This window comes from Zalophus californianus, chromosome 14, assembly GCF_009762305.2.
Source record: "Zalophus californianus isolate mZalCal1 chromosome 14, mZalCal1.pri.v2, whole genome shotgun sequence".
In the NCBI taxonomy this organism is placed as follows: domain Eukaryota; kingdom Metazoa; phylum Chordata; class Mammalia; order Carnivora; family Otariidae; genus Zalophus; species Zalophus californianus.
In genome coordinates this window covers 85,211,170-85,238,356 of record NC_045608.1, presented here as the reverse complement: position 1 = coordinate 85,238,356, position 27,187 = coordinate 85,211,170, and the positions used below count along the sequence as shown (strand labels likewise).

The 27,187-nt window shown below is 36.3% G+C and overlaps 1 protein-coding gene across 5 annotated transcripts in view; it reads left to right on the top strand.

Annotated features, from left to right (window-relative positions):
- Positions 1 to 25,380, top strand: part of TMX3 (thioredoxin related transmembrane protein 3) — a 44,863-nt gene extending 19,483 nt beyond the window's left edge. For 2 of the 5 annotated variants that reach the window (XM_027575757.2, XM_027575758.2), the window contains 10 exons: positions 1,647 to 1,746; positions 2,356 to 2,433; positions 6,763 to 6,829; positions 10,536 to 10,634; positions 13,027 to 13,084; positions 13,272 to 13,325; positions 14,134 to 14,190; positions 18,275 to 18,404; positions 20,232 to 20,300; positions 21,891 to 25,372. In XM_027575757.2, the coding sequence (XP_027431558.1) occupies positions 1,647 to 1,746; positions 2,356 to 2,433; positions 6,763 to 6,829; positions 10,536 to 10,634; positions 13,027 to 13,084; positions 13,272 to 13,325; positions 14,134 to 14,190; positions 18,275 to 18,404; positions 20,232 to 20,300; positions 21,891 to 22,148 (970 nt within the window). In that variant the 3' untranslated portion in view covers positions 22,149 to 25,372. Of the gene's footprint in view, positions 1 to 1,646; positions 1,747 to 2,355; positions 2,434 to 6,762; positions 6,830 to 10,535; positions 10,635 to 13,026; positions 13,085 to 13,271; positions 13,326 to 14,133; positions 14,191 to 18,274; positions 18,405 to 20,231; positions 20,301 to 21,890 lie in introns of all 5 variants that reach the window. The other 3 variants (XM_027575754.2, XM_027575756.2, XM_027575755.2) reach the window with 3 other exon arrangements.
- Positions 25,381 to 27,187: the final 1,807 nt, after the last annotated feature.

Below are 27,187 nucleotides of genomic sequence, written 5' to 3'. Positions count from 1 at the left end.
TGTTCTGAATAGACTTGGGCTTTAATCCCTGGCCTGTGATACTGGAAAGTTCTTTTTAGATACAGCTGAAATACTTTCCTTGATCTGTCACATGCTGCTTTATGCCAACTGTGAGGTATTACTACACATTGCTTAGGATGTGACATAGTTAGAACCCAGATACTTTTTTGAGTTACAGATCGCTGAGATTTTACTGCTAAGGAAACAATTTCTTCCATAAACATTTCCTGTTGGTTTGAATGTGGTGATTTTGTTTTTTAATCTACATCTATCTTGCTGGGGTTTAAAGAAAGTTGATGCTTATAATTATTCAATGCAATTATGTGGAACTTATTAAAGAGAACATTTATCAAGGTAGGTTAACCTATATTGACTTTGAAAGTATAAGCACTTTTTTGTGAGTTTGACAGGATACACTGATAGCTTTAAATAGTTTTAAAGTAAATTGAAATACCACAGTGGATTTGTTTAGTGGCATGGCACTGTATGGCTTGAATTATTTGAGAAAAGGCAGAATTAGGAATGATCTTTATTCAGGTTTGCAAATCTTACTAATATAATTTTTACTGTATTTTCTCATCAGTTGCATATTTCATTTTCTTTATTTGCTCTCTGAATAAGTTGTGAGTTAAGCTTATATGAGGGGATTGCTAGTCGGATGTACTTCATTCCCTGTGATTAGATGGTCTTCATGTTTTGGCAATTTTTTAGAGTTTTACTTTAAGCTTAAGATGGACTTCTCCTGATGTAACTAGAGGTGACTCTGTTGCAAATGGAATTTCATAACTCAGTTCTGGGGTTGCATCACTTAGCGGTTAATTACTGAAATATGAAAATAGAGGCTAGAGTGGAGTGATGCAATGCATCTAAGGAATTGTGCATTTTGAAAATATGTTTGCCTTTGCAAACTCTGTATTTATTCTTTCTGCAAATTTAGTGGATTAAAAATCTGATAGTATAAACCATGTCTCCCTCTTTAGCCTTTAGTAACATTTTGCAAGTCATATGTTTTATAATATCCTTTGAGGTAATTTATTTCTCAGTGTATTTGGCTTTGAAATATGCTTGCATAGTAAAAGTCTTTGTAGAGTTTTGTTTTCTTTTTACGAGGTTCTTAGGTACTATTATGACTACCGCTTTCCATTGTATTTTTTCTGAAAAGAATAACATACTTATGAAACATTTAGATTTTAACCTCTATAGGGTATTTTAAAACTAGCATTTAAATGGACATAAATCTTAGCGTAGTATTATAATTTCCTGGTATAGGATTTTCACAGTGTGTTAGTGTGAATGATCTTATGAAGGGAAAAAATAATTCTCATGTGGATCCTTTTGTTTTTAGCTGAGGACTAACTGGGTTATAGTTCTGTTCTTGCCTATCAAAATATTGGCTAAGATGGTACTCGCTAAAGGGATGTATTTTAAACTTATTTTTTAAATTGAAAGATTAAATTGTGGGTACTTTGTTTTCTAATGTGAGTACAATAGTGGTCATGGGCTAAAGTTTTATTAGATTTATGTAGATCGGGTGATTACTTAAAACGCAATTAATACAACATTAAAACTTTGTAACTTTAGACATAAATTATGTACTGTTTTTAGTTCAAATGCAAGTTTGTTTTGTTTGTTTTGTTTTCAAACAGGGCTCTAATTCGGCCACTTCCAAGTCAGCAAATGTTCGAACATGTGCAAAAGAGACATCGTGTATTTTTTGTTTACATAGGCGGAGAGTCACCTTTGAAGGTATCAAATGATTTTATTTTTTAAATTCACAAATACAAATGTAATTTAATTTTCAGGATAGCTAAAACTTTGACCCCAAACTCAAAATTATTTCACTCTTATTGGAAATATTTTAGTTCAATCTAGGCCCTCTATTGTGTTTGCCTTCATGAAACAGAAATGAATAAAAAGATGTTGCTTGCCCTGGTTATTCAAACTTTGTGTTACTTTTTAGCATTTTTGTATCTTTGAGACTGCAGAGTGTAGTTTGAATGTAAACTTTTTGAAGATGCGTGTGTGTGCGCGCACGTGCACGTGTGCATGTTTATATGTGTACATATATGCACAGATCTCTCCTGTAATTATTAAAATAATAAATATGAATCAAGCTTATATTACACTTTATTTAGAAGAGTATGGAAGCATTGGGTTATGGTGGTCTTTTTGCTTTAGAAACAATTCATTTCATTTGCTGCTTATATTCCATCATCTTTTCACGTAAAAACACTGAAGGCTTCAAATTGGGATGATACTGCTGGGGATGATGCTACCTGCTCTGAATGTTTAACGAGGGATGAATTCTGATCTTAATATTTAAAAGTCACCTCTTTTCTATTTGTATCTTCACAGGAGAAATACATAGATGCTGCTTCAGAATTAATTGTATATACATACTTCTTTTCTGCCTCAGAAGAAGTGGTTCCTGAGGTAATGTTTAAAAATGGATTTTAATGACTTAATTTCATTTTTTAAATTATTACTTGATTTTATTTATCAGATTTATTTACTTTCATATGTGTAGAAACAGTAAACATGTTAACTCTTTACTGCTGGTACTAGATTGTTAATAAGCAAATACCACTGGATTCGTAGCATTTAGGGACTATGTTTATTATGTTGATGCTTTTTTTCTCTTCAAAATGATAGCAGTAGTAAGAAGTGATAGCTCAAACTGTTAAATTGGTTTATAAGTAATGGAGTGATTAACATATTTATATATATTGATTCACAGCTGCTGCTTACCTGATCATTTGCCGTGCACTGTATTAAGTCCTGGATAGGTGATGACAAGCAGGATCATCAGGGTTGTGAGAGGGTGGAGTGTGCATCCTCATGGGTAGAGAAAGTGTCCTGAATTCTAGTGTTGCAGGTGACATCTTTTGGGTCCTCATCCTGAGATAGTCATCTTCAGTAAACAAATATGTAAACAGGATATAACTATTATGGAAAAAGTAAAAGAGCATTGTGATAGTAAGGACATAAGGGATGGCTACTCTGGGTTGGTTGGTCAAGAAATGTCTGAGAAGAAAATATTTGAACTGGGACATACATGATGGGAAGGAGCCATGCAAGATCTGTGTCCAGAATAAACTAGAAACAGGGAACAGATAATTACAAATGCCCAAGATAAGAACACTGCGGGCATATTTGAGAAATAGGTGGTAGGCCAGTGTGGCTATAACACAGAAAGGAGATGGATAGGAGGTAGGCAGAGACCAGTGGAGGCCTTGCAGGTCATGGACATGCATGTGATGGGTCAAAGTTAGTGAGGGACTTGGTCTCATGTTCATCTTAAGGACATTTCTCTGCTGAGAACAGAATGAATTGGATAGGGATGAGAATAGATCCAGAGAAAGGAGTTAAACTCTTGAAGTAACCTGGAGAGTTTAAGCATGGGGGTTTGTAAAAGGATGAGGGAGAAGTGAAAGCGTTGTTGTTTTTTAGAGATGGAATTGTTTGAGCTCACTGACGTGGGAGAGAAGGGAAGAATCAAGGATGACTCTTAGGTGTTTGGTTTTAACAGCTGGGTAGGTGGTAGTGTTATCTATGAGTGTGGGAATGTTGCAGAAGAAATGAGTTTGGGAATGGGGGACTGATCAAGAGCTTTGAATTGTTCATTTTAACTTGGTTCAACATACTAGTTAGACATCAAGTATAAGCATCAAATTCACAAGTGGATATAGGGGTCTGGCTTTAAGGCTGTATAAAAAACTTCTTAGACATGGGATGCAAATTTTTTTTTTTTTAAAGATTTATTTATTTGACAGAGAGAGACACAGCGAGAGAGGGAACACAAGCATGGGGAGTGGGAGAGGGAGAAGCAGGCTTCCCGCCAAGCAGGGAGCCCGATGTGGGGCTCAGTCCCAGGACCCCAGGATCATGCATGACCTGAACCGAAGGCAGACGCTCAATGACTGAGCCACCCAGGCGCCCTAGGTTGCAAGTTTTTAAGGAAATAAGTGGGTCCAGGGCCTAAAGACTGCAAAGGAAAATAAGAAAATAGCCAGGGAGGGAGTAGGAAAACAAGATGAGTGAAAAGCCAAGATAAATATTTTAAAAAGAGGGTCTGTTGTGCAAGTGATCAAGATGAGTTGAGGAAAGTAACTGTGACACTTGTACACGTGGAGGTTGGTGGTGGTTTTACGAGAAGGACGGGTGCCTCATTGGTGTCATTTGAGAGAATGTAGATAAGAAATTGTAGGTTGCAGGCATAGACTTCTCTTTAGGAAAGTTTTCCTAAGAAGGGGACCTGAGAAATTGGGCAATAGCTGATGGGAAACATGAAATAAGTCAAGGGATGCTTTTTCTTTTTAATCAGTCTAAGTTACAAAAAATCAGAAACCGTTTTTTTTCCACAAAGGTATGTCATATTACACATTTGGTTAATTTTTGTTTAATATTTTTTAACATTTAAATATTTTTAAGAAGATTGTAGACTTACATAGAGTCTGTGTCTAGTGCTTCTTACAATATGTATATAAATGTTTATCTTATAAATGTAATATATTCTGAAATGATTTTCAGTTCCTTGGGAGAACCTCAGACAAATCTGGTCAGCTTAAACTCGTTTTTAGGTTTACTTAGTTTTGTCTCAGGAGTTATTTTGCAGTATTTTATGTGTATGCATTTACTTTTGATGGGGAGGAGATGATAGGGTGGAAGAAGAGCCGTATGTGCCATTAGATTCTCACATAAATGCCTCAGAAGGTTACAAAACCTCTATTCTGGAAAGTCTTAAGATATCTCAGTGTGATGTAAAGGCCTAGAATGGATGGAATCTAGTTCTAGGCCCAGGCCTGGAACTTTTAACCCATTCTCATCTCCAAAGCCCAGTGGACCACATTTTAGTTTTAGAGATGAGAATGTATATCGTACCCTCACCTGTGAAGCTTTCCAAGCAATTTACTCAGAGTGCACCAGAGGGCATGCTGCGTTCTGGGCCCTGACACCGTCTGGCACCACCCCAGTCCTTGTGTAATGACAGATGTTTTAGATCAAAATTCTAGCGCCTAGAACATCTGTGTGGGTGGACACAAACAGTATCTGCTATGAGGGCATTCTTTTGGTTATTATGTATTGTTTCTATTATTGGCCTCTCAACTGGTTTCCTCCAACATTCCTTAATTATTCTTGCAAATATCAATATTTGTCATCGCTTTTTTTTCTGTGTATATGGTTGCAAAAGTCTGCTAGGGGAATCAGTGTTCTTTCAGAGTAATAGGATTTTTAACTCCCATAGAGAATTCTCAAATAAGGACAAAGCCCATGATTTTATATTTCCCTGCATATTTTGAATTTTAATGTTTGGTTATGCAAAGTTTCCTTAGTTTTACAGCTCGTATTTATGAAAACTCTAGTAAGTATATTAAAGGGATATAAAGATGAATCAAGGCAATTTCTGACTTCAGGATACTTAAAGGTGAATGGAGAAAAATGGCCTGTAGACAAATAACTAATATAAGATAATGAGTTTCAGGGAATGCAAGGGAAGAGGAGGAGGGATTCAGAATATGTTGAAATCAATGGCTGCAAGTTCCATCTATATAGTAATGTTATAGTATGGTCAACTCAGGGGTATCCTTGAAAGAGAGAGGTGCCGGATGCTATAAAATACTTGCAGAGCGCCTTTGTGGATGAGTTGCCAAGAGCAGGTGAGTAGAGGCGTACTTGGTGATAGAGCCTTACCAAAGAGCTTTACCACTGCCCTTCAAATAGTTACTTTCATGGTGCTGTACCATTTTTTAGTAGTTGTGTAAGAGATCATTCTGTATTACCTGAGGTATGCCTTACCCCTTCTCCGTATTTCCAGGGCAGCCATCTCTACTTTTATTGTTACAGTTATTTTTATTTTATCAGTTATCTAATGATTATTTGTTGTTACTTTTCAGTATTACCACAGCATGTAATAATTCTTTGTGGCTAACCCATGGGGATACTGATTATTATAATTTTAGTATTTTGAAATAATCATAGCACAGGTATAAGAAGCAGGTACCATCTGAAATAATTTTTTTTTTTTAAGATTTTATTTATTTATCTGACAGAGAGAGACACAGCGAGAGAGGGAACACAAGCAGGGGGAGTGGGAGAGGGAGAAGCAGGCTTCCTGCGGAGCAGGGAGCCCGATGTGGGGCTCGATCCCAGGACCCTGGGATCATGACCTGAGCCGAAGGCAGACGCTTAACGACTGAGCCACCCAGGCGCCCCTGAAATAATTTCTTATTAGTTGCCATTATAAGTTCCCATTTATAAAGCCAGTTTACATTTTAAACCTACTCTGACATATGTTAGTGGATCTAACTTTGCTAACTCTGCAGTGAGGTGGAGACTCAGTGTCCCTGATTTACAGAGGAGGAAGCCGACTCCCCCAGACAGCAATGGACTCCCATGTCACACAGCCGGGAATGGTGGGGAAGGACTCGAACCTACCAGTGCTGATTGTTACCTTAGCCACTGCTCTTTAACCTCCTCAGACTGTGTCTCATCCTGTACTTCCTGGGATGTCTTTGGTCTCGATTATCAACTCTAATAATCCATGGTTTTCTCAGTAGCAAACACGGGCACTGTGCCAGGGGATGTTTTTAAAGAGATAAACCTGTCCTTGGATGACCTTGGAATTGACCTTGGGATCTTTTTAACTGTAAAGTTTTGTTGCTGTGGGTTTTTTTCTGGTATCTTTCAATACTTTTGAAATCATAGCTACCAATTAAAATTTTTTTTAATGATAAAAGTTATTTACCCATCTCGTTTTTGCAGTATGTGACACTGAAGGAGATGCCCGCTGTGCTTGTTTTCAAAGATGAAACTTACTTTGTTTATGATGGTAAGTTCCAATGTTTTAACTCATATAAAATATGTTAAAATTAAAATGCTGTGGCTATTATAGGACTTTGGTGTTGATGAAAACTTTGGTAGATGCAACTACTTCTTACATTTCCCATTAGTTGAATGACTGACAGATTTTTCTTAACCTTCAGCTTGAGTTTTTCTGTCTAGTCTGCTTTCTGGATTCTACCTACAATGATTTTTTTTGGGGGGGGAGGTCAGGTCATTGGCCTTTTGAGACATGAACTTGATACATTTCTGTACATTATTTTAAAACATTCAAAATTATTCGTATAAAAAAAAGATCTTAACATTTCAGACTCACAAAAAGGTGAAGAAATAAAACCCCCTTCAGTAGTGGTAAAGCCCCTGGAAGATGTATTCTTCCCTAGCTCCATCTCTCCCTCCCTGGTAGAAGTAACCACTCACTTGTTATTCAGCCTTTCTTCATTGAAGTAAATACTTGGTCTGTTTTTTAAATACTTTTGTTAAACAAACATACATCATAATAAAGACAATGCTAGAATGGTAAAATCCTATGTACACACCCATCACCTAGGTTAGACAATTAACCAAGGTCTTAACACATTTGCTTCAACAATTTTTTTCTTCGTTGAAGTATTTTAAAGCAAATCCCAGAGGTTTTTCATCACTGTGTGCTTCATTATGCATCTCTTTAAAAATGTCCTTTTTTTTTTTTTTTTAAAGATTTTATTTATTTATTTGACAGAGACACAGCGAGAGCAGGAACACAAGCAGGGGGAGTGGGAGAGGGAGAAGCAGGTCTCCTGCTGAGCAGGGAGCCCAATGCAGGGCTCCATCCCAGGACCCTGGGATCATGACCTGAGCTGAAGGCAGACGCTTAACGACTGAGCCACCCAGGCGCCCAAAAATGTCCTTTTTTTTTAATAGAATAACTATATGCTGTTATAACATATAATAAAATTCACAGTAATTCCTTGGTGTTATCAGATACCTACTCCCACCGTTCCCAAACTGTGCAATGAGGTACCTCAGGCCAGTGCAGCAAAGTCACAGGGGCTCCAGGAGAAATTTTAAATTCCAAGGGAAACAGTGAAACTCAGCATCTTTTGGATATCACGCAGCCACTCAAAAGCAAAAGTGAATGCATGTCATGCCTAATATCATTCTTTGTAACTTTCTTTTTTTTTTTTAACATTTTATTTATTTATTTGAGAGAGAGAGCACATGAGAGGGGGGAGGGTCAAGGGATTAGCAGACTCCCTGTCGAGCAGGGAGCCCCATGCGGGTCTCGATCCAGGGACTCCAGGATCATGACCTGAGCCGAAGGCAGTCGCTTAACCAACTGAGCCACCCAGGCGCCCTCTTTGTAACTTTCTTAAATTACAGTTTAATAAAGTAGAAGCTTCATTTTATTTCCACTAGCTACATTTGAAATACTCAGTGCCCTTGTGTGGCTTTTTGTTACCATGCTGGAGAATGCAGATATGGAACATTGTATTCATTGCAGAAATATTCTAGAACTTTGTTATTTTATAACAAAAGAAACTAGGACTTCGTGAGAGGTGTAAGCTTTGGTTTGCTTAAATAATTAAAATGAATAGACTATCTAATAAAAGGAATTTTCTGATTTTTTTTAGTAAAATGAACATTTTAATTATTTTTTGTCTGGTTTTTATTTCTTTTTATTTTTATAAACTTTATTATGTTATGAATCAGACTCAACACCCAAAGAACATTTTAATTATTTTAACAATCATGAATATGAAGCACTTCTAAAGTCTCCTATCTTCATTATTTTTAAATAAATGTGAGGACTGAATTTACTTTTTGCTACAGTATAACAACTACCATTTGTTCTATTTTATGCAGCAGGTACTAATTATGTACTTCACTTGATATTTTCATTTTATCCTCGTCATAATCTGTGAGGTTAGATACTAAGGCAGATAAATTACTATCCTGAGATTATGAAAAAGATAAGAGTATTAGATAAGGAGATAGATGTATAATTAAATCACAAGCTCATTCATTTGCTCATTCATTTGCTCACTGGATACGTATTGTCTGTATTAGATACTGGGCTTGAAAAGGAAGTTAAGAGGAACTTGATTATATGAAAATATGAGAAGGAAAATAATGCATATCTGCACCAATTCTATTCATTTGCTCTTTGATTATTGCACCCCTTGTATGATAAGCACTTATATTGTCTTATTTGATCATTACAGCAATGCTTTTGAGATCAGTATTCTTACTGTTTTACAAATGAAGAAATAGGATTAAAGAGGATTTTTTCCCCCAAGTTAAAATAGTTAATAGTATAATCAAGTGTCAGCCTTCAAATCTCCTGTTCTCGTTCTAGTATGAGTTTGTTAACACTTCAGGGAGCCGCTTTGTTTATTTTTGGAACAAGCCTGATCATATCTGTTTGGATGTAAATCTGTTCTTTAATCATGGCTAAGAAAGTGCCCCTTCTCTTGCTCCATGTTTCAAATTTAGCCTCCCATGAGTGACCAAGAGGGATAGGAGAAGTATCTTTAGCTGTTGGAGAGGCCATCGTTTTCTAACATGCAGTAGTTAGTATTTAGAACCTGCCTGAAGCCTTCAGATAACACAGAGAGTTTACCTTGAATGCTTAGTCTAATATTTAAATGTTGTCAATGAGTTTAGAAGCTTTGGGATAGGGGCTCAGGAGGATGGTTTATTTTCTAATGAGTTTCAGATGTATCGCTTTGTATAAAAACATTTGCTTTTGACCTGGAGTAGAGATCGTGGCCCCAGTACTCAACTCCCAGTTTTATGTTTATTTTTCTAATGTGTAAGTCCGAATCCATAAATACTTTCAGATTTGCATTATGTCACTTATTTTATAGGTTTGATAACTTGAAAATGTTTTGTTTAGCAATGCAAGTGACAGACAAAGCACATCTTTCAAGGAATCATTAAAATCCAGTCTTCAGCCAAACATTTTGGTAGGCTTTTTACATCAGCTTCTTTTCATGCAGTTACAATAATTGTTCACAGTTCCTTCAGAACTGTATTTCTCATTGGGACATAATATTTCTCTTGATATTACAAATGTTTTCTGTCTGCTTAGCAGGGGAATTATTTGATGTTGGAAAAAGGCTAAAATACTATGGCTTTCTATGTGTGTTGTGTTTTACATACAAGAAAGGGTTGTAAACTGAGGTAGAAATGTCATAAAATAGAAAACAGGAAAGAAAATGTAATAAAAAGTTACTCATACTGCCATCATTCAAGGATAACTATCAACCCAGGATAACCATTTAGTAGCAGTGTATGTCTTCATTTAATCATTCTGTCAGTTCTTCTTCATACTTTCTGTTTTACAAAGTTACAGACATACTGTGATAATGTTTTGGAACCTGCTTTACCACTTACTAATTTCTTAAAAACCTGTAAGTGGTCTTCCTTAATATGTACCATAATTATTTAAATTATTTCCTATTTAGGGTATTTCACTTACTTCCTTTATTTTTATTTATTTATCTTTTGCTTGCTTTGTCCATTAATGGTCAATGGACCAATGCTTTTGCATTCTCATTGTTTGCTTAGAATAGATTCCTAAAAATGAAATTTATGAATTTAAGATTATGATTCTAGGTCAAGGCATTTCATACGTATTATTAGATTAGAACATTATAAATATTTTAAAGTCTTATTCACATATAACTTATTAGCACTGTTTTATTTTTAAGAGTATGAGGATGGTGACCTGTCATCTTGGATCAACAGGGAGAGGTTTCAGAACTACCTTACTATGGATGGCTTCCTCTTGTATGAACTTGGAGATACCGGTAACAAGCATATATACAACCTCCATCACTCTGCAGAATTTTCCTTAGTTGATTTCTTAAATGTGATTCTGTAGGAAATGAATTTTAAGCTCTCTTTCATAATTTCCGTCCTTTTTAAGACTTGGATGCCAGTTCTTCTTCATGAGAACATAGATCAGTATTAACAAAGAACAAACATTTATATGGGGAACAAGGATGAGTTAGAAAAGGTTTACTAGTTAGAACTGATAGCAACAGGAAAAGCACAGCCTGGATAATAAGGAAATGGGAAAAAATAACCAGGAAGCTATATTAGGAGCTGATTTTGTAGTAGGAGTTGGAATACAACTCATCATCACCACTCACCACCTTTGAAGCCTGCTTTTAGTTGTGAGGAAAATATGGACAACAGACTGGCGTGGTTTCTTAAAGTCACAAGATTGAAAATGACAAGCAAAGTAAATGTATTTACAGATGCATAAATGAAAGCTATAAGAAGCTGATTGGAGGGTCTCGGGTAGATGTAAACTACCAAAATTATATGAAGCTAACCATGTAAGTTTTAGGAGGAAGTGTTTTGTAAATTTTTAATGAATTACAAATGAGAAATGAATCGTGGATATTATTGCCATATTTTGTTTTCATTCACAACTTCATGATAAGTGGGATGGACATATAGTTTTAGATTTAAAAAAACGGGAAAATTTTACCCAAGTTTCGATTTTTTTTTTTTTTTTTGGATGAGAAGTAGTGTGCATAGATTTTCCTCTTCGTGATTTCCTGCTTTAGAATCTGATTAGTAATATGAATTAGAAATGTTCTAATAGGTTCTCATGTTATTTTCAAACTCTTAGGATATTTGTTCTGGCTCAGAGCCTGCTTATTCATGTTCTGTGTCTGGTGACATTTCTGTCTGTTTATCCTTACAGAGGGAGGCGTGTGGTAGCTCAGTACTGGAAGTTGATGTGGATACTGTCAAAGATTGTGGGTTTACTTTTGGATTCTTTCAGACTCATGTGAAGGGAAAAGGGAACAATGTAGGAATATAGTAGTTTTGCTTTCAGTTCAGTAAAATCATAGGAGACAGCATGACCTTGAGGTAATTAAAATAGGCAGCTCTGGCTCTACTCAAATAGTTTCTTCTCCCAGATTAATTTGGAAAGAAGTTGACTGTGGAATGTTCCTTTTTTGTATCCAACATAATTGCCCTTGTTCGGTTTGCGCCTGTGGCTCTGTTCCTGCCCATTGTCCCACCTTGCGACTCACCACACGAGTACAGAGATCCTGGCTCTCATGGTTTCACACACCACTTGTCTTTCTCAGAAATCCTGGTGACGGCGGGTCCCTGCATCTTCTGACCCTGCCTCAATATCTGTCTCCTCTCACTCTGGTCTTTTGTCACTCTCCCTTCTCCAGCCACACTGACTTCTCAGTTTCTTAGAAAGGCTCTGCACCTTGCATCAATGCACCCTTTATAGCTGGAAGTGTATAGTGAATTTCTGTTCATCCATTAGACTCAGACCAAATATTGCTTCCTAAGAAAATCTTTTACTGATCCCGTCAAACTACTTAAGCTTTCTCTATAGTACTCTTTTATCCCTGTTCCCTTTCCTTCAGAGCTCTTCTCATTGTTAACCATACATTTTTTCTTTGTTGTAAATGATCTTTATATGTTTCTATTGTTTTCCCTACTAGACTGTGCTTTCCACTAGTTCAGGGCTGTGTCTGTGTGTGTTCATCACTCTCCAGGTCCATCCCACTTCTAATAAGTGGTGGTGCCTCACAGGTGTTTCCCCGGCCTAGAACAGAATACACACGCTGAACTGCAGCATCTGGTCTTCTGACTCCAATACCAGTTCTCTGGTTATTATGTCATGCTGTCTGCTAGAGGATGTTAAGGACGAATGTGATTTATGTTGTGTTTAGGGTTAAATAAATTTGAGTCAGTTTTGTTTTGTGTATTATTACTGGCAAGTAGTGATGTGACCCATGGTACTGAAGGGAATAGCATGTAAAAATCTTTCTCTTGTTGTATGTCATTCTTTTAGAGCTACAGTAATTAATAAATTTTTTTATCAATTAATAATGAATAAATTTATTTTATTTCTTAATGTCAGATTTTGACAAAATATTCATTTTAGTCAGTTTGTGGGTACTGTGAAAACAGTACAGTTTGAGTATATAAATTGTTAAATATTTACTGTTATTTACATTTGGGGGATGGGAGGTAGGAGGGAATCTCTCACTTCCAGTTGACTAATTCATTGATTCATTCTGCTGTGCATAACATGTAGCATAACTGGAATTAAATTCTAGAAACTATTTACTAATTCCCAATTCACAGCTACAATAATAATTGAAAAGTTTGTATAATGAGGGCTATTGAATTTAGATATGTCATTCTTAATTTCAGGAAAGCTTGTGGCTATTGCAGTTATTGATGAGAAAAATACATCAATTGAACATACCAGGTATAGTGTCTTGAAATAGTTTTAAGCTTCACATACCATCTAATTTAGACTTTACATGGCTTCAGATAAACTTGATATAGTATCTTATTTTTCCCACAGTATTAGATAAGGCAGCAGATATTATCATTGAAAAATGATAATATATTTTTGAAGTGAAGAGATGAAATATTTATGTATTCTTTCACAGATTAAAGTCAATTATTCAGGAAGTTGCTAGAGATTACAGAGACCAGTTCCACAGGTAGGTGGTTGCATTCAGGAACCTTCCTTTATCTTTGTTTAATTATATTTTGTAATTTAGTAAAGCAAAGGTGGTACTATTTTATTCTTTCAAAGGTGAATCAGGATACTGAAATGAATTATAGTATGTTGCATTTCAGTATGAATTGTTTGGACTTGCTAATACAAGTAAAAAAAAAAACTTTTATAACTGGTATCATACTTGCTTCTTGATGGTATTTGGTATACATTTGTTGTAAGGAAATATGGACAAGTACTGATACATTTGAGATAAAGTTAAATGAGCAATCACAACTTGGATATAGACAGATGATGATTATAACAGGAACTCAGAGAATAACTGAGTATAAAAAAATAAGTGTTCTTGTTGCTTTGTGCCAAATCATTCTGTTTGTTGGTGCCATGAGAGACAGTCTATAAATGTGTTATATTATTTAATTATTCCCTTTTTATTCTGAGTCTTCTAATGATTTATCAGTGATATATATATTTTTCCTGTTACATAGTATGAGCATGTTATTAGTCCTTTTGTAAACAAAGTGGGTCATTTTTCTTAAGCATATTTTAATTAGAAATGCTTATATTGCCCTGCATTTTAAATAGAGAGTAGAAATATCTTAGAATTTATTAAATTCTACTCATGTGTATTTTATTTCAGAAGCCAGTAGAATTCATACTCTTTTCTACATTTATTTTATGTGATTTGTATGTTAAATGTTTATACAGTTCAGTTCTTTTACATGTTTACCTTGTTTCATATCTAATATTGCTCTTTCTCTTTTTTTCTTTTGGTTATTGTTGTTGGGTAGGGATTTTCAGTTTGGCCATATGGACGGAAATGACTATATAAATACCTTGCTGATGGAGTAAGTAATGTTCTAAATGATTAAATGATTTTGCTGTCAATTCTGTCAGTTTTTAAATTTCTGTTTCTGAGACACTTTTAAAGGCATTACTAGCTGGGGAAAAAAGTGAACTTTTCATCTATGCTGATGCAGATATTCTCCCATCAAATATCTTACTTTAGTTTTTAAATCTAAATGTGAAACTCACTGAACTTTAATATTGCTCCATATTAAAAAAAACAATTCCATGTTAAAAATTTATCTCTGAATTCCATGTATTTTGGAAAGAAGACAGCATTCAAAATTTAAAAATTTTGTAGTTTCTGTTTAACACACACCTTACCTAAAGTTCAGTTTCAATGAATAAATGTAATTTAAGTAGGAAATCTTTACATCTAAGAATTAGCTGCTATACTAGAAGAATGTTTAACAGAGTAAAAATAACTTTATAGGGAAAATATACAATTTTAAAACAATTCTTTCAGTTATGTTTATGACATAAAAATCTGATTTGCCACTTCAAAGGTTATTAGAAAACATTTATCATACTTGTAGTAAATTAATTTCAAGTAAGAACCTACTCTATGCAGCAAACATTTAGTATTTCCTGTATGCCACACACTGTGTTTGGTACTGTTGATACAGAAAATAAGTAGAATCCCTGTCTTCAAATGCTTGAAGTCTTCTGGGTAAGACAACATAGTCATTGCAAAACTATGAAAAGGTCTTTATAGTAGAGAGTTCTGGAAACATGACCACTCCCACCTACACCCCAGTGCACACAAAGCTGGAAGGGATCAGAATATGCTTACCAGAGGAGGCAGTAATGCCGAGAAGTTACCTGGAAGAAGAATGCGGAGACCTTATTTCAGACAGGGCATTATGCACACACAAGAGGTGGTAGGAAGATGTGGCTTTGGAGAGCGTGGAGCTTAGAAACAGCCCCTGAAGTGAAGATGGGGGAGCTTACCAGCGACAAGGGACCTTGTCCTACAGTGTTGAGGTCCCAGTTCAAGTTAACATGACATTGTGTTTCGGATTCTCCGGCTTGGCTTAGTAGCAGAGGTGTAGCAGTTGCCTTCACTCATGTTTCAGTGTATTATTCCATTTTTCCAAGTAAGAACACTGGGGAAATAAAAATGAAACAACCCAAAATAACATTCATAATTTTCAAGTGAAAGCCTAAAATTATAAAGCAGTGTTACCTTTATTCATTTATATTTATTATCCCTGTTATTCCAATAAGAATGTGAGAGTTTACCAGTGATAAAAAGTACCAGATATAATACACAACGAAGAAATCCAAGACAAAGGAAAATAAAATAAAGGATCTATATTATCTTAGGTATTTATCATTTATAGGTAATTATTAAAGGTACTTGAAAATTTTGGCCCTGAATTTTTAATACTTGAAACAAAGTAGAAAAACATTATTTACACATTTCCCATAGCCTGTAAAATAACTGTTGGTTATAAGGAGTATGGCAGACCTTGTAGAAACCTAAGAGAAATTGTTATGCTATAGAATCTCATAAAGAGGGACACTCTGTAATAGAAATATGTTTTTAGTAGGATTTTTACAGTATATATATTAGGGGCTTTGATAGAACCATTTCTTATAATGTCCTTCAAGGCAAGCTAATATTCAGTAAAACATTGTTTGTAAGAGGCTAAAGAATTTGTGTCCAATAAACAATTCCCTGATTCAGGGTAATATTCAGAATATGTACAGATGGATGGATGGATAATCCTTCATGAGTATGATTGTTAATGTGAGTTGTGAGATAGAAATTTTGAGCTACAGTTGTGGTCTGAGAATTACTGAGAACAGTAATCTCTACCGCCAACACCTTGTTGTGTTGTTTTGTTTTTTATTCATATCTTGCTCTTTTTTTTCTTTTTTGAAAGAAGAGAAAGCGTATGATGATGGTTATGTGATAATAATTGAAAGTCCTTATTGAGCACTTAATTCTGTGACCGACACTGGACTGAGTGGTCAATAGGTATTTTTTAACTTTCACAATAACTCAGTAAGGTGTAAGTACTATTATTATTTCCATTTTATATAGATGAGGAAATTGAAATTTCTTAGAAGAAACTCAAGGAAGTTAAATAATATGCCAAAGGATGTCCAACAAGTAAGTTAAAGAGATCCAGTTCTGAAATCTAGATCTTGCTCACTCCAAAGCTCTTCCATGACATTAATATTGTCAGAGAAATTAGTGGAATTTAATAGGTATTGATGCCTAAGTGTTTTTAATTTGGGGCAGATTACATGATATTATGTAAGATAGTTCTACAGCAGCACCGACGGTTTTTTAAATCGTCTCAAAATAAATAGCGTACTGTCAGACCCCAAATCTGTTAAAATGTTTTGTTTTGGGTTTTTGTGAATATAATTAAGAGGGAATAGTATGAAATGAGATTTTCCATTTCCATCATTATTCAAATTGAATTATTTCACAACAGATAGTTTCTAGTCCCGCTGTGTATTTAACTTTCTTATAATACGTATTTTTATAGGTAGGCCAAGTTCTGATCCATTCTGGTTTTTTGCTATTTATGCATTATAATTAATAAGTAAACTGCTATAAATCAAAAAGTTGTCTTTTGTATTTTTTATGAACAGGAGTGAAGCTGAAAATTTTTTTTTTAATTTTACACTCAGCTGACTATTGCCTAATAATAATACCGGATAATCAACCACCCTGATATCCAGTGACTCCAAGCTGTAATATGTATTCTCTCTCACTTAACCTGGGCTTGGCTGATGTTGACTGGGCACAGATAGACATGGCTCCAAACTGCCACGGAGGTTCGGTCTGCATGGTCTTGCGTGTCCTGACCCTGGAAGGCTATTTCCTTGGGGAGACGTGTGGCAATCACAGAAACACAGGAAGGCAAGGCTAGCCATGCATGCACATTTCAAGCCTCTGCTTGAGTCACGTCTGTTAGCCTTCCCTTTGGCCAAGTCACACGGCTGAGCCCAACATCATGAGTCACATGAGCGTGTTCTGCCTAACTGGGAAGAGGTTATTGCGTGGGGAGAGTAGAGTGTATGAGCAGGAAAGCAAGCTACTGGACTCCGTTACTTGTGTGGTGATAATACAGTGGTGTGAATCGCTTCTACTGTAGAGTTTTGTCCTTTTGCATAATATTTTCATATAAACATACCAATAACCATAAATCTGTGTGCAGGTGACATACAGAATTAAGCACCCCCTTCTTTTTATGATTATGCAACAACCTGTCCTTGAAAGGAAAAAAATTAATTATTTCGATTAAATGACACCTATTAGTAACATTTTTTGTCTGCAAACTGCTGTCTAGCGAATCAGTGAAGCACTTCCTGAGGATGCGGCGGAATATGTAGTAGGACAGTGGGAGTTCAGAGAACTTGGAATAGTATTTATTGAACACAAGGTACTGGGCTGAATACATAACTTGAGTTTGCTCACATAATTTTTACAACAAAATAGGTACCCTCCCACTACTCACCTTGTCTCCATTTACACATGAAAAACATTAGGCTTAAAAAAACAGGTTATGGGAAAGTCCCAGGCTTCAACACAAGCAGTGTGCCTCCAGAGACCCTGCTCTTTCCTGTCTCGTGTCCTCAGTGCCACTGGACTGGGTTTGTGTGACCAAACTGGTGGGATTTGGGTGGCAAGGGATAAGACTGCCCAGAAATTGGTACTTCACACATAATAATTTTTAGTTTAATCATTAAAACTCAGCTGTCTGATATAAGAGTGTTTTCTTTTGCTTTTTTTTGTTTTTAAAGAGAGCAAATTGGAGGGAGGGCGGGAGGAGCGGGGCAGAGGGAATCTCCAGCAGTCTCCCCCCTGAGCCAGGTGCCCCATCCCATGACCCTGAGATCACAGCCTGAGCTGAAGTCAAGAACCATGCTTCACCGACTGAGCCACCCAGGTGCCCTGAAATGTTTTTCATATAATCTTAATTTAGCTATTTCTTAAATTGATGCACGATTTGAAATTTTCTTCATGTAAGCATAGGGAGGCAAAGCTATTAACACAGCTTCCTCCTTTTGTGATTGTAGTTACTTTTAATGTGTATTTTGATATCTCTGTTTTTCTGTTTTCAGTGAACTGAAAGTCCCAACTGTGGTTGTACTGAATACTTCAAACCAACAATACTTTTTACTAGATAGACAGATTAAGAATGCCGAGGACATGGTGCAGTTCATTAACAACATCTTGGATGGCACAGTAGAGGTGAGTCCTTCACTTGCATTTGAAAGGAACAGGGGGAGGAGGTCGAGGAGAAACAAGCTTTCTTCTTTTCCTCTGATTCTGAAAGGAAGAGTCATCACCTGGGGTGAGGGGGAGTCCTCCCCACCTGGCTTCTGTCACATCACAGAGCCACATTCTCAGAGACATAGAAAGTTCTTCTGTGGAAGAGGCTGCTCATTGGTGAAAATGTCTCTTTTAGGGTTATTTGGAAGACATTTTTGGTTGTCGCAGTGAGTGGGAGGTGTTGCCGTTTGGAGTTGGGCTGTGGGTGCTGAGAGGTCTGCAGTGTGCAGAGCTATCCCAGGAGTGAACCTTCCTGGCCCTTAACCTTTCTGGGTTAAAGAGTCTAATTGGATTAAGTTATTCAGATTGCTTTTTTAAGAAAACCTATGAATAAGACCACCATTTCTTAAGAGATAAGGAAATGTACTGAGAATCTGAGCTTCAGTGGAGAGTTCCAAATCCAATCATATAAAATATTTCTCAGAAATAATGAATGAAGAAAGGGTGAATACCTACCATTTACATTGACATGGATGGAACTGGAAGGTTTTATGCTCAGTGAAATAAATCAAGCAGAGAAAGACAATTATCATATGGTGCCACTCATATGTGGAATATAAGAAATACCACAGAGGATCATAGGGTAAGGGAGGGAAAACTGTGAATGGGAAGAAATCAGAGAGGGAGACAAACATGAGAGACTCTGGACTCCAGGAATCAAACTGAGGGCTGCAGAAAGGGAGGTGGGTGGGGGTATGGGGTAACTGGGGGATGGGCATTCAGGAGGGCACGTGATGTGATGAGCACTGGGTGTTATATGCAATTGACGAATCGTTGAACATTACATCAAAAAACTAATGATGACTATATATTGGCTAATTGGACTTAAAAGAAATAATGAATGGATAGTCTTAACCTCCCATTTTTTTCTATAAATCTTAGGCAGTGTAATTCAAACTGTGGGCTGCAATCCACATTACAGGGCCATGAAGTTACCTCAGCACATTGTGGCCAGCATGCATCTTCTTTCAACAGACTAGAATAAATTGAAAAAATATGAGACTTCTTGGCTTTTATGAAGTTAAATTACTATTTTGTGAGAGTTTTGTTTCAGCTTTTACACACTTTATTTGAAAGTTGGCTCACAGAATAACAAGCATTTCTTTTTTGGAAACAATCGCTTAGGAGGAATTTCCTATGTGAAAATAATGCTTATTGAAATGAAACTCACCTCTATGAGTGAGAACTCTTCTATGTGTAAGTTAAACCCAGTTCAAACTGTTTGACAACAAAGAGAGCCTCACATAGTTTGGAAATTCAAGCAATGAGCCAGACTTCAGGGATGGCCAAATGCAGGGATTTGATAGATTTTCGTCAGGGATTTTTCTCTGCCTTTCAGCACTTTTGGGTGGGGTAGGTTGGTGGGGGGTGGCTGGGTTTCATTCCTCGGGAGAGTCTCCCTACACAATAGCAAAGGTATCCTGCGGCAACTTTAGTTTAACAGGCTCAGCTGACTTCTGAAATTAGGCAGGCCTGGACTGGTGGGTCAGCCTCAGCCAGGCTGCTTCCAAGCAGGGGAGATGACAGGGAGACTGAATTCTTCACACAGGAAAGCAGATGGAAGGTGAGACAGAGAAAAAACAGTAAATATGTACTGCATTGCTCTTTCAGGTGCTTTTTGTAATCTCCTGGAGTCAACACTTGACCTACAGTTATAAAATTATAGAACAGAAAAGTGAAGTCATGGTACTTAAATGACAATTTAATTGTTGGTTTTTTTTTTTTTTTTTTCCTGTTAAACTTAAGGCCCAAGGAGGTGATAGCATTTTGCAGAGATTGAAAAGAATAGTATTTGATGCCAAATCTACTATTGTGGTGAGTTTTGAGTTTTCTTAGTGTCATTGATAATTGAGAATATGTAGGTGTATAGTTGCTTTATGTCTAATGAAGGTTAAATCTGAAATTTCAAAGGATTAGGTAAAAATGCATCTTTAATTTGAAAGATAGTCCGTATTTACATTAAGAAAATATATTTTTCAGGTGGAAATTAAGTTTCTCTACTCATTTCTGTGTGATGGTGAGTTAACTGGAATTAAGAATCTGTTACCTCAGTGACATGACTTAAAAGTGTTTTCCAGTCTCTTTTCCCCTTCTGCCCTTTTCAGTCACTGGATCTGAATCTGCTTCAACCCTGTGTCAGCTTGACAGCAGAGGCATTCCTAAATTTGTTTGAGCTTTAAACTTAGTAAGTTCTAGTTCTCTTCTTGAGCCCCATACTTCATAGGTGTTTTCACCAAGGTCAAAAGCAGTCATTAAAGTAGAAATCCTTAAAACCGGCCCTTACCACATTGTATCAGCTGCTGCTCTAACTTCCACGTGGTTTCTTCACTTCCTGTTACCCTGTCTCCCATCCATTCTGTATACCGCTACACAGTGAATAAGACTAAAATAGTCCGTTTTGATCACTTTCCTTCCCTTTTCCAGTGACACATGTGAGAATACTCTCTCTATCTCAGATGGTCTCATTATTTTTTGAATATTATGGAAGCTTCCCTGGTGCTTCTTGCTAGTGCTCACACTACCTCATTCTTACTCATGCGTTAATTTCTGCCTCAAACACCTTTATTCTGGGAAGCCTTCTTCCATCATCTCAGTCCAAAGTGACCTTGCTGTCTGTGAATGTGCCTACGTAGCTCTCGAGTTACAGTCATGAGCCATGGAGGATAGTAGAGTTGAAAAACCTATGCAGTAAAATTGCTTTTACTTTTCTGATAACTAAGGAGATTGTGTATAAACTGAGGGAAATTATTAAGTTAATGTGGCTTTACTACTAACCAGTAAGTAAAAAATATTTAAAATGTCATGTGAAGAGGAATGTATGTGTACCTTCTTTATGTTAAATGACCAGCCTTCTCAGTGAATGGATTCCTGGAGTCCAGGATACAACTCCGAAGCTGTTGGGCACGTAGTTGCCATTTCCAAACAGACCTTTGTGGTTAATGTGAGGAACATAAATGTCTTCAGAAAAGTTTATAAAATATCTGGTGCCTTTTTCTACTGCTGGGAGCTGGTTACACACACACACACACACGCGGTGTCTTTAACATGGTAGCTACTGCAAAAATATTGACATTGATTCATTGGAACTAAAAGCAAGTTGAATGGTAGCAAGAGGAAGAAATTTGCAGTGGTTTTAAAATCGTTCATGTAGGGCGCCTGGGTGGTTCAGATGGTTGAGCACCTGCCTTCAGCTCAGGTCATGATCCCAGGGTTCTGGGACCTAGCCCCACATCAAGCTGCCTGGTCAGCAGGGAGCCTGCTTCTCCCTCTGCCCCCCCCTCTCTCTCTGTCTCTTATGAATAAATAAATAAGATCTTTAAAAATAAATAAATAAAATAAAATCGTCCATGTATTTCATACCAGAATGCATAGGAGGAGAACTGAATTGTGATTATCTTCTCACAGTCTATCTTCAAGAGCTCTCCACTTATGGGCTGCTTTCTCTTTGGCCTTCCACTGGGGGTCATCAGTATCATGTGCTATGGCATCTACACAGCTGACACAGATGGAGGTTACATAGAAGAACGATACGAAGTATCCAAAAGTGAAATTGAAAGCCAAGAACCAACAGAAGAAAGCAAAGAACAGGAGCCAAGGAGTGGAGACGTCCTAGTGCCTACAGTGCAAGGACCCAAAGATGTCTTAGAAAAGAAGAAAGATTGAGATTTTTCTAGTGCAGAATATTTGATAGGATTTCAAATTATTAAAGAGTCTATTTATTGAATTTAGACATTTAATCATGATCTTTAAAAAAGAATATGTTATTTGTATTTTGCTAATATCAACTTGCATGGATTAAAGTAGTCCTTCATAAATGGGGAAATGTTTGGAGCAAAGAGATGAAATGTTTGTCCTAAAAAAAATCAAGACACTTCATCAGAGTTCACCTTATAGTTGTTATAGCAGATCAATTCTTTTGCATGTTTCTCTATCTGAGTATTCTGTGACACAATCAAGATTCTTGGGCAGAATATTTAAATTGGTCAATCAGGTAGAAGATACATGCTTGATAAAGAAAAACAAAACCTTCACCTCCTACCATTCATTCATTCTCATATATTTTAGGTAAGATTTACATGGGCAAAATTAAGTCTTTAAAATTTAGGCACTTTAAGGAGAATTAACTTTTTCCATGGATGAAATTAAGATTATGACTTAAAAACAATTTGGTTTTATATAGCATAGCAATTTTATTTTTAGTTATTTTTAAAGGAGAGAAAATGTTCCTTTAGTTTTTAACTTTATACTCAGTTACATTATTGAAAATTCCATATGGGTCTATAGAGTGGGAAAAAACAGTCTTATGTTTAATCTTTGCAAAACAAATGGATTTGATTGGAACACTGATATCAAACCATGCCCTGGGACATGCTTAGCAGGTGTCTCAGTGGTCACTGTAGGAAGGGGAGGGTCTCTGTTTTATATATTGGAATTTCTTCTAAAAATTTCCTTTGAGAAAAAGCTCCTACTGCTTTTTAAAAAGTAATATATATCATATTTTTTATGTTTATGGTATGGTAACGTTATGGCAAGTTATGATATGGGTGTATCTGTGTATAATATACACACATGCACAATATATTTACATATACATATAAAATTTATTGACATATGTCTGTTATGTAATTTTATGGGCATGTGTATGTTCATAATGAGTAATGAGTGACATAATCAACCTGTCAACAAAATTTATGATAATCCAGTGATTAAGAGATCTGCCACTTACCTTCTCTATCCTCTCAGTTCTGACTCCCATTTCAGCCAGTGACCTCTCATCTTCTCTCTATAATGATATAACATAGGAATTCTATCCTGAGTAATGTATAAAAATTGACATTGTTTTAAGCAACATTATGGTGTGTTTATTGTAGATTATTTTTGAGCCCTTCATTGTAGCTAAGTTTAGGATTTTTATTAGATGACCATTGTTTGGGTGATGGTTAGAATGGTTTTTGTTAAACAATGAGAAATTGTTAATCACTTTAAAAATATGCAACTCATTGTCCTGATATTGAAGTTGTTTAGGGCTTTGGTTCTCAAAGCAGCTGTTGGTTACTTCTGGTGCCATGCAGATCAGAGCTAAACTGAAGCTTGTATCTAAGTACTAGGAAGTTACTAGCAATCGTTTCATTGTATCCATGTGCTCTTTTAGCTTATCGTAATTAAGTGCTATTAATTTAACAAGTAGATTCCTCTCCAAAGAGTAATGAGGGGTTCTTTTGGAGGATAAGTACTGATGCTCCCGGTGGTCAAGCTTGTTTTGCAGCAGTGAAACAGCGTGAGTGCAGTGCCTCACTCGAGTCTGATCTAGTGTGGGAGGTAAAGCTTAGCCTCCATCAGGGACAGTAGGAAATTATAGAAAACGTCATGGTTTTCTTCTTCATGTTTATCATTATATGTCCTTCATCTGCACAGTTTTGGCCTTTGTCAGGCATCACTTATAAATGAAAGAACTCAGTAGAGAAAGAAAAAAAAGTAAAAACTCAATATGTATCAACAAACAGGAAGTCCAGCCATTTTTGCATTCTGAGATTTGCTTGTTAATAAATTAATGCCTTAGTTCTTTGTTACCTTTTTCACAGCTCTCTACTTTGCCGCATATCCTATTTGTGTTTCCAGAGTGTCTGTTAGGGAAACAAAATGTGTACATGGTTTATAAGTGAGTAATTTTCTTTCTTTTTGTATTAGAATTTTGTTTTTTATTTATTTCTACTTTAGGATATTATCAGACTTCCCACAAAACAAATTTAAAATTTTTGTTCACTAGTATGCTTTTCCCTTTAATATGGTATCAACACATAACTAGGAATGCTATTTTCATTACTCCCAAATAAAGTAAATTTCTTAATGAATCTAGTAGTAGAATATAGATAGCCTAATTCACTGGTGAATCATCTTATGATTACATATTAATGAGAATATCCTCCAGTAACTTGGAGTTTTGCCTTTTCTTTCAGTTGCAATAAAATTCTTTTTCTAAATCCTAAAATTCAGGATTCCAGATGGCTTGCTGTTGATAAGTCTAATGCTCAGACAATATTTAATTATATTTTGGAGAAAGAAAGTACATATTTTTTTTCAAGCTATGCACCCCATTATAGCTTGCAATCCTTTTTGTTTTCTTCATCATACACATTAATATTTCTCTAGCTACTTTATCTGAAACTTGTTTGAAGTGTATTAGACCTGAAATTTTATTTTCTTCCTCACCCCTAGTGCTTTCCCAGTATCTGACTTAGAAATAGCATTAAGAGCCAAATGTCTAGAGGTTGAAGGAACCTACGTGAGTAGTTAAACGTCTATATCATTTTTGTTTAGTGGATTTTTGTTGATATTTCTTGTGTTTTGCTTCAGGGGCTTTTCTGGTTTGGGTTTGCTAAAAAGCAATTTACATATTTTCATATTGCTTCATGTGATACAGAGGTAGGACAGGGAAAAACTAGCTATTCTTATTATGCAGACATTGTTCAAATAAACCAGTGTGGGATATTAAGACTATCATTTAATTGGTGGGATTAGGTTTGCCATTTTATTTTTATAAATATATATTTTTTCTGAATGTGTCTGAGTCCAAGAGTGGGCAAAAATTAATTTTCTACTTTGGACTAAATCTATAAAGGTTTTTGAAAGTCTGTATTACTAACTTGTTGAATTCATGAAATCTTGCCTTAAGGCACCAATTGTAAACCTTTGATTTTCTAAAATAAATTAATTGAAAACATGTAGCTGTTTATTTTTACTATTTATATTTTGTTTTCAACACTAACAGTTCCTTGTGCAAGCAAAGAAGATGGCTAAGACTCATCCTCCACGAATTATTTTTCCTTTTATTAAATTGTGAGTTATTTGTCATTATAGAAACATATGAGTTTAAACAGACTTGAGAAAGATCAGATTGTTATCTAATCCCCTTATAGAAGAATCTGAGGTTCATAGGTTATATATATTTTGTATTTGTAAAACCTGTTTGTTTTTAATAAATTGCAGGGTTTAGAGTTGAAACAACTGGACTTGAGTCTGTGATCAAAGGCTACATTGTGATCTTGGACACAACACAACCTCCTGTCCTTCTCATTGTCAGTAAAATGGGAATCCAAAGCCTCAAGACATTCTTTTATAAAATAGCATCAAATGGGAGGCGCCTGGGTGGCTCAGTCATTAAGCGTCTGCCTTCGGCTCGGGTCATGGTCCCAGGGTCCTGGGTTTGAGCCCCACATCAGGCTCCCTGCTCGGCAGGAAGCCTGCTTCTCCCTCTCCCACTCCCCCTGCTTGTGTTCTGCTCTCGCTATCTCTCCCTCTGTCAAATAAAATCTTAAAAAAAAAAATAGTATCAAATGGGGAGAGTATATTATGAAAAAAAGTTTGTACAAACACTATTTTTTAAATTATTTTTTATATGCTACACCATGAACACTTTTTTAAAAAGATTTTTATTATTCATTTAAGAGAGAGTGAGCGAGTGAGAGCATGAGCAGGGCGAGGGTCAGAGGGAGAAGCAGGCTCCCCACTAAGCAGGGACCCCGATGCGGGACTCCATCCCAGGACTCCAGGATCATGACCTGAGCTGAAGGCAGATGCTTAATTGACGGAGCCACTCAGGGATCCCGACCATGAACAATTTTTTAATGAGAATTGTTCTGGCATGGGAATAACAGCCAAAAAATTGGCCCCACCCAGCACGGTAGTAATACAGACTAGCTGGTTAGAATGGACCTTCCCTGATAAGAGTGACCAAATGCGTCCACTGTGTGAATTCCATGGGTGATGACAGGCTCCTGGGTCCCTGCCAAGAGGCTGGACTACGTTGTGAGTGTGGAGGCCCTGGTGTCAGTGCCTGGGTTCCAGTCTGGGCTCCGTCACCTGCTGTGCAAAGCTGGGAAGATGCTCACCCTCCTTGCTCTGTGCTGATTCCAGGTTAATGGAACCCATCTCACTGGATTATGAGATTGAGTTACACATGAGTCATGTTTACAAAATGACTGGCACATGAAAACTGCTCAGAAATTATAACATGTATGTATCCAATTTATTTCTCTTCTTACTCCTCTTAGAATTTATATCCTTGTTTACCACAGAGAAAAGCCAAGATTTTAAGAATATGAAATACTAATATGTTTAAATTTGCTTGGCTACCTTTTGCAATTCAAGCTCTTAACATTTTGGATAGACATGAAAAGAAGTTGACGTTTCTTTAACATTGAAATTAAATATAATTGCAAACATTTAGGTTCACAAACCTTTCCAAAAATCCTTTGGATTTTGTGCTTTCAGTGAAAATGAATACACATAAGAGGACATAAGTATCCAGTGGGATTATTGGCATGTGTAAATAGTTTAGATGGCTATCAATGTTATTTGGACACAGATTTAAAATATTAATGGATACTGAATATAGATGATTTGGTTTTCCCACAAGCCTTCCGGACAACAGTCCTCAGCCCCTCTGCTTTCCTCCAAGTCCATCTCCCTATAAACTGAAGAGGGATTGTCAACAACTAGTAGAAACACGGCAATTGTTTTCTTGCAGTTTATTCTTTCAACAAATGTTTTTTACCTGTCTCCTGGCTACTGCTGAGCATACATTAGTAAAGGATGGCCAAAAGCGGAGTTTCCTTCGGACACTGAGATTCTGTGAGCGGCCAACATAAGCACGAAAGCCATCCACTATGTCATTTTACAATTGTTCCTTCTCTTTCCAACAA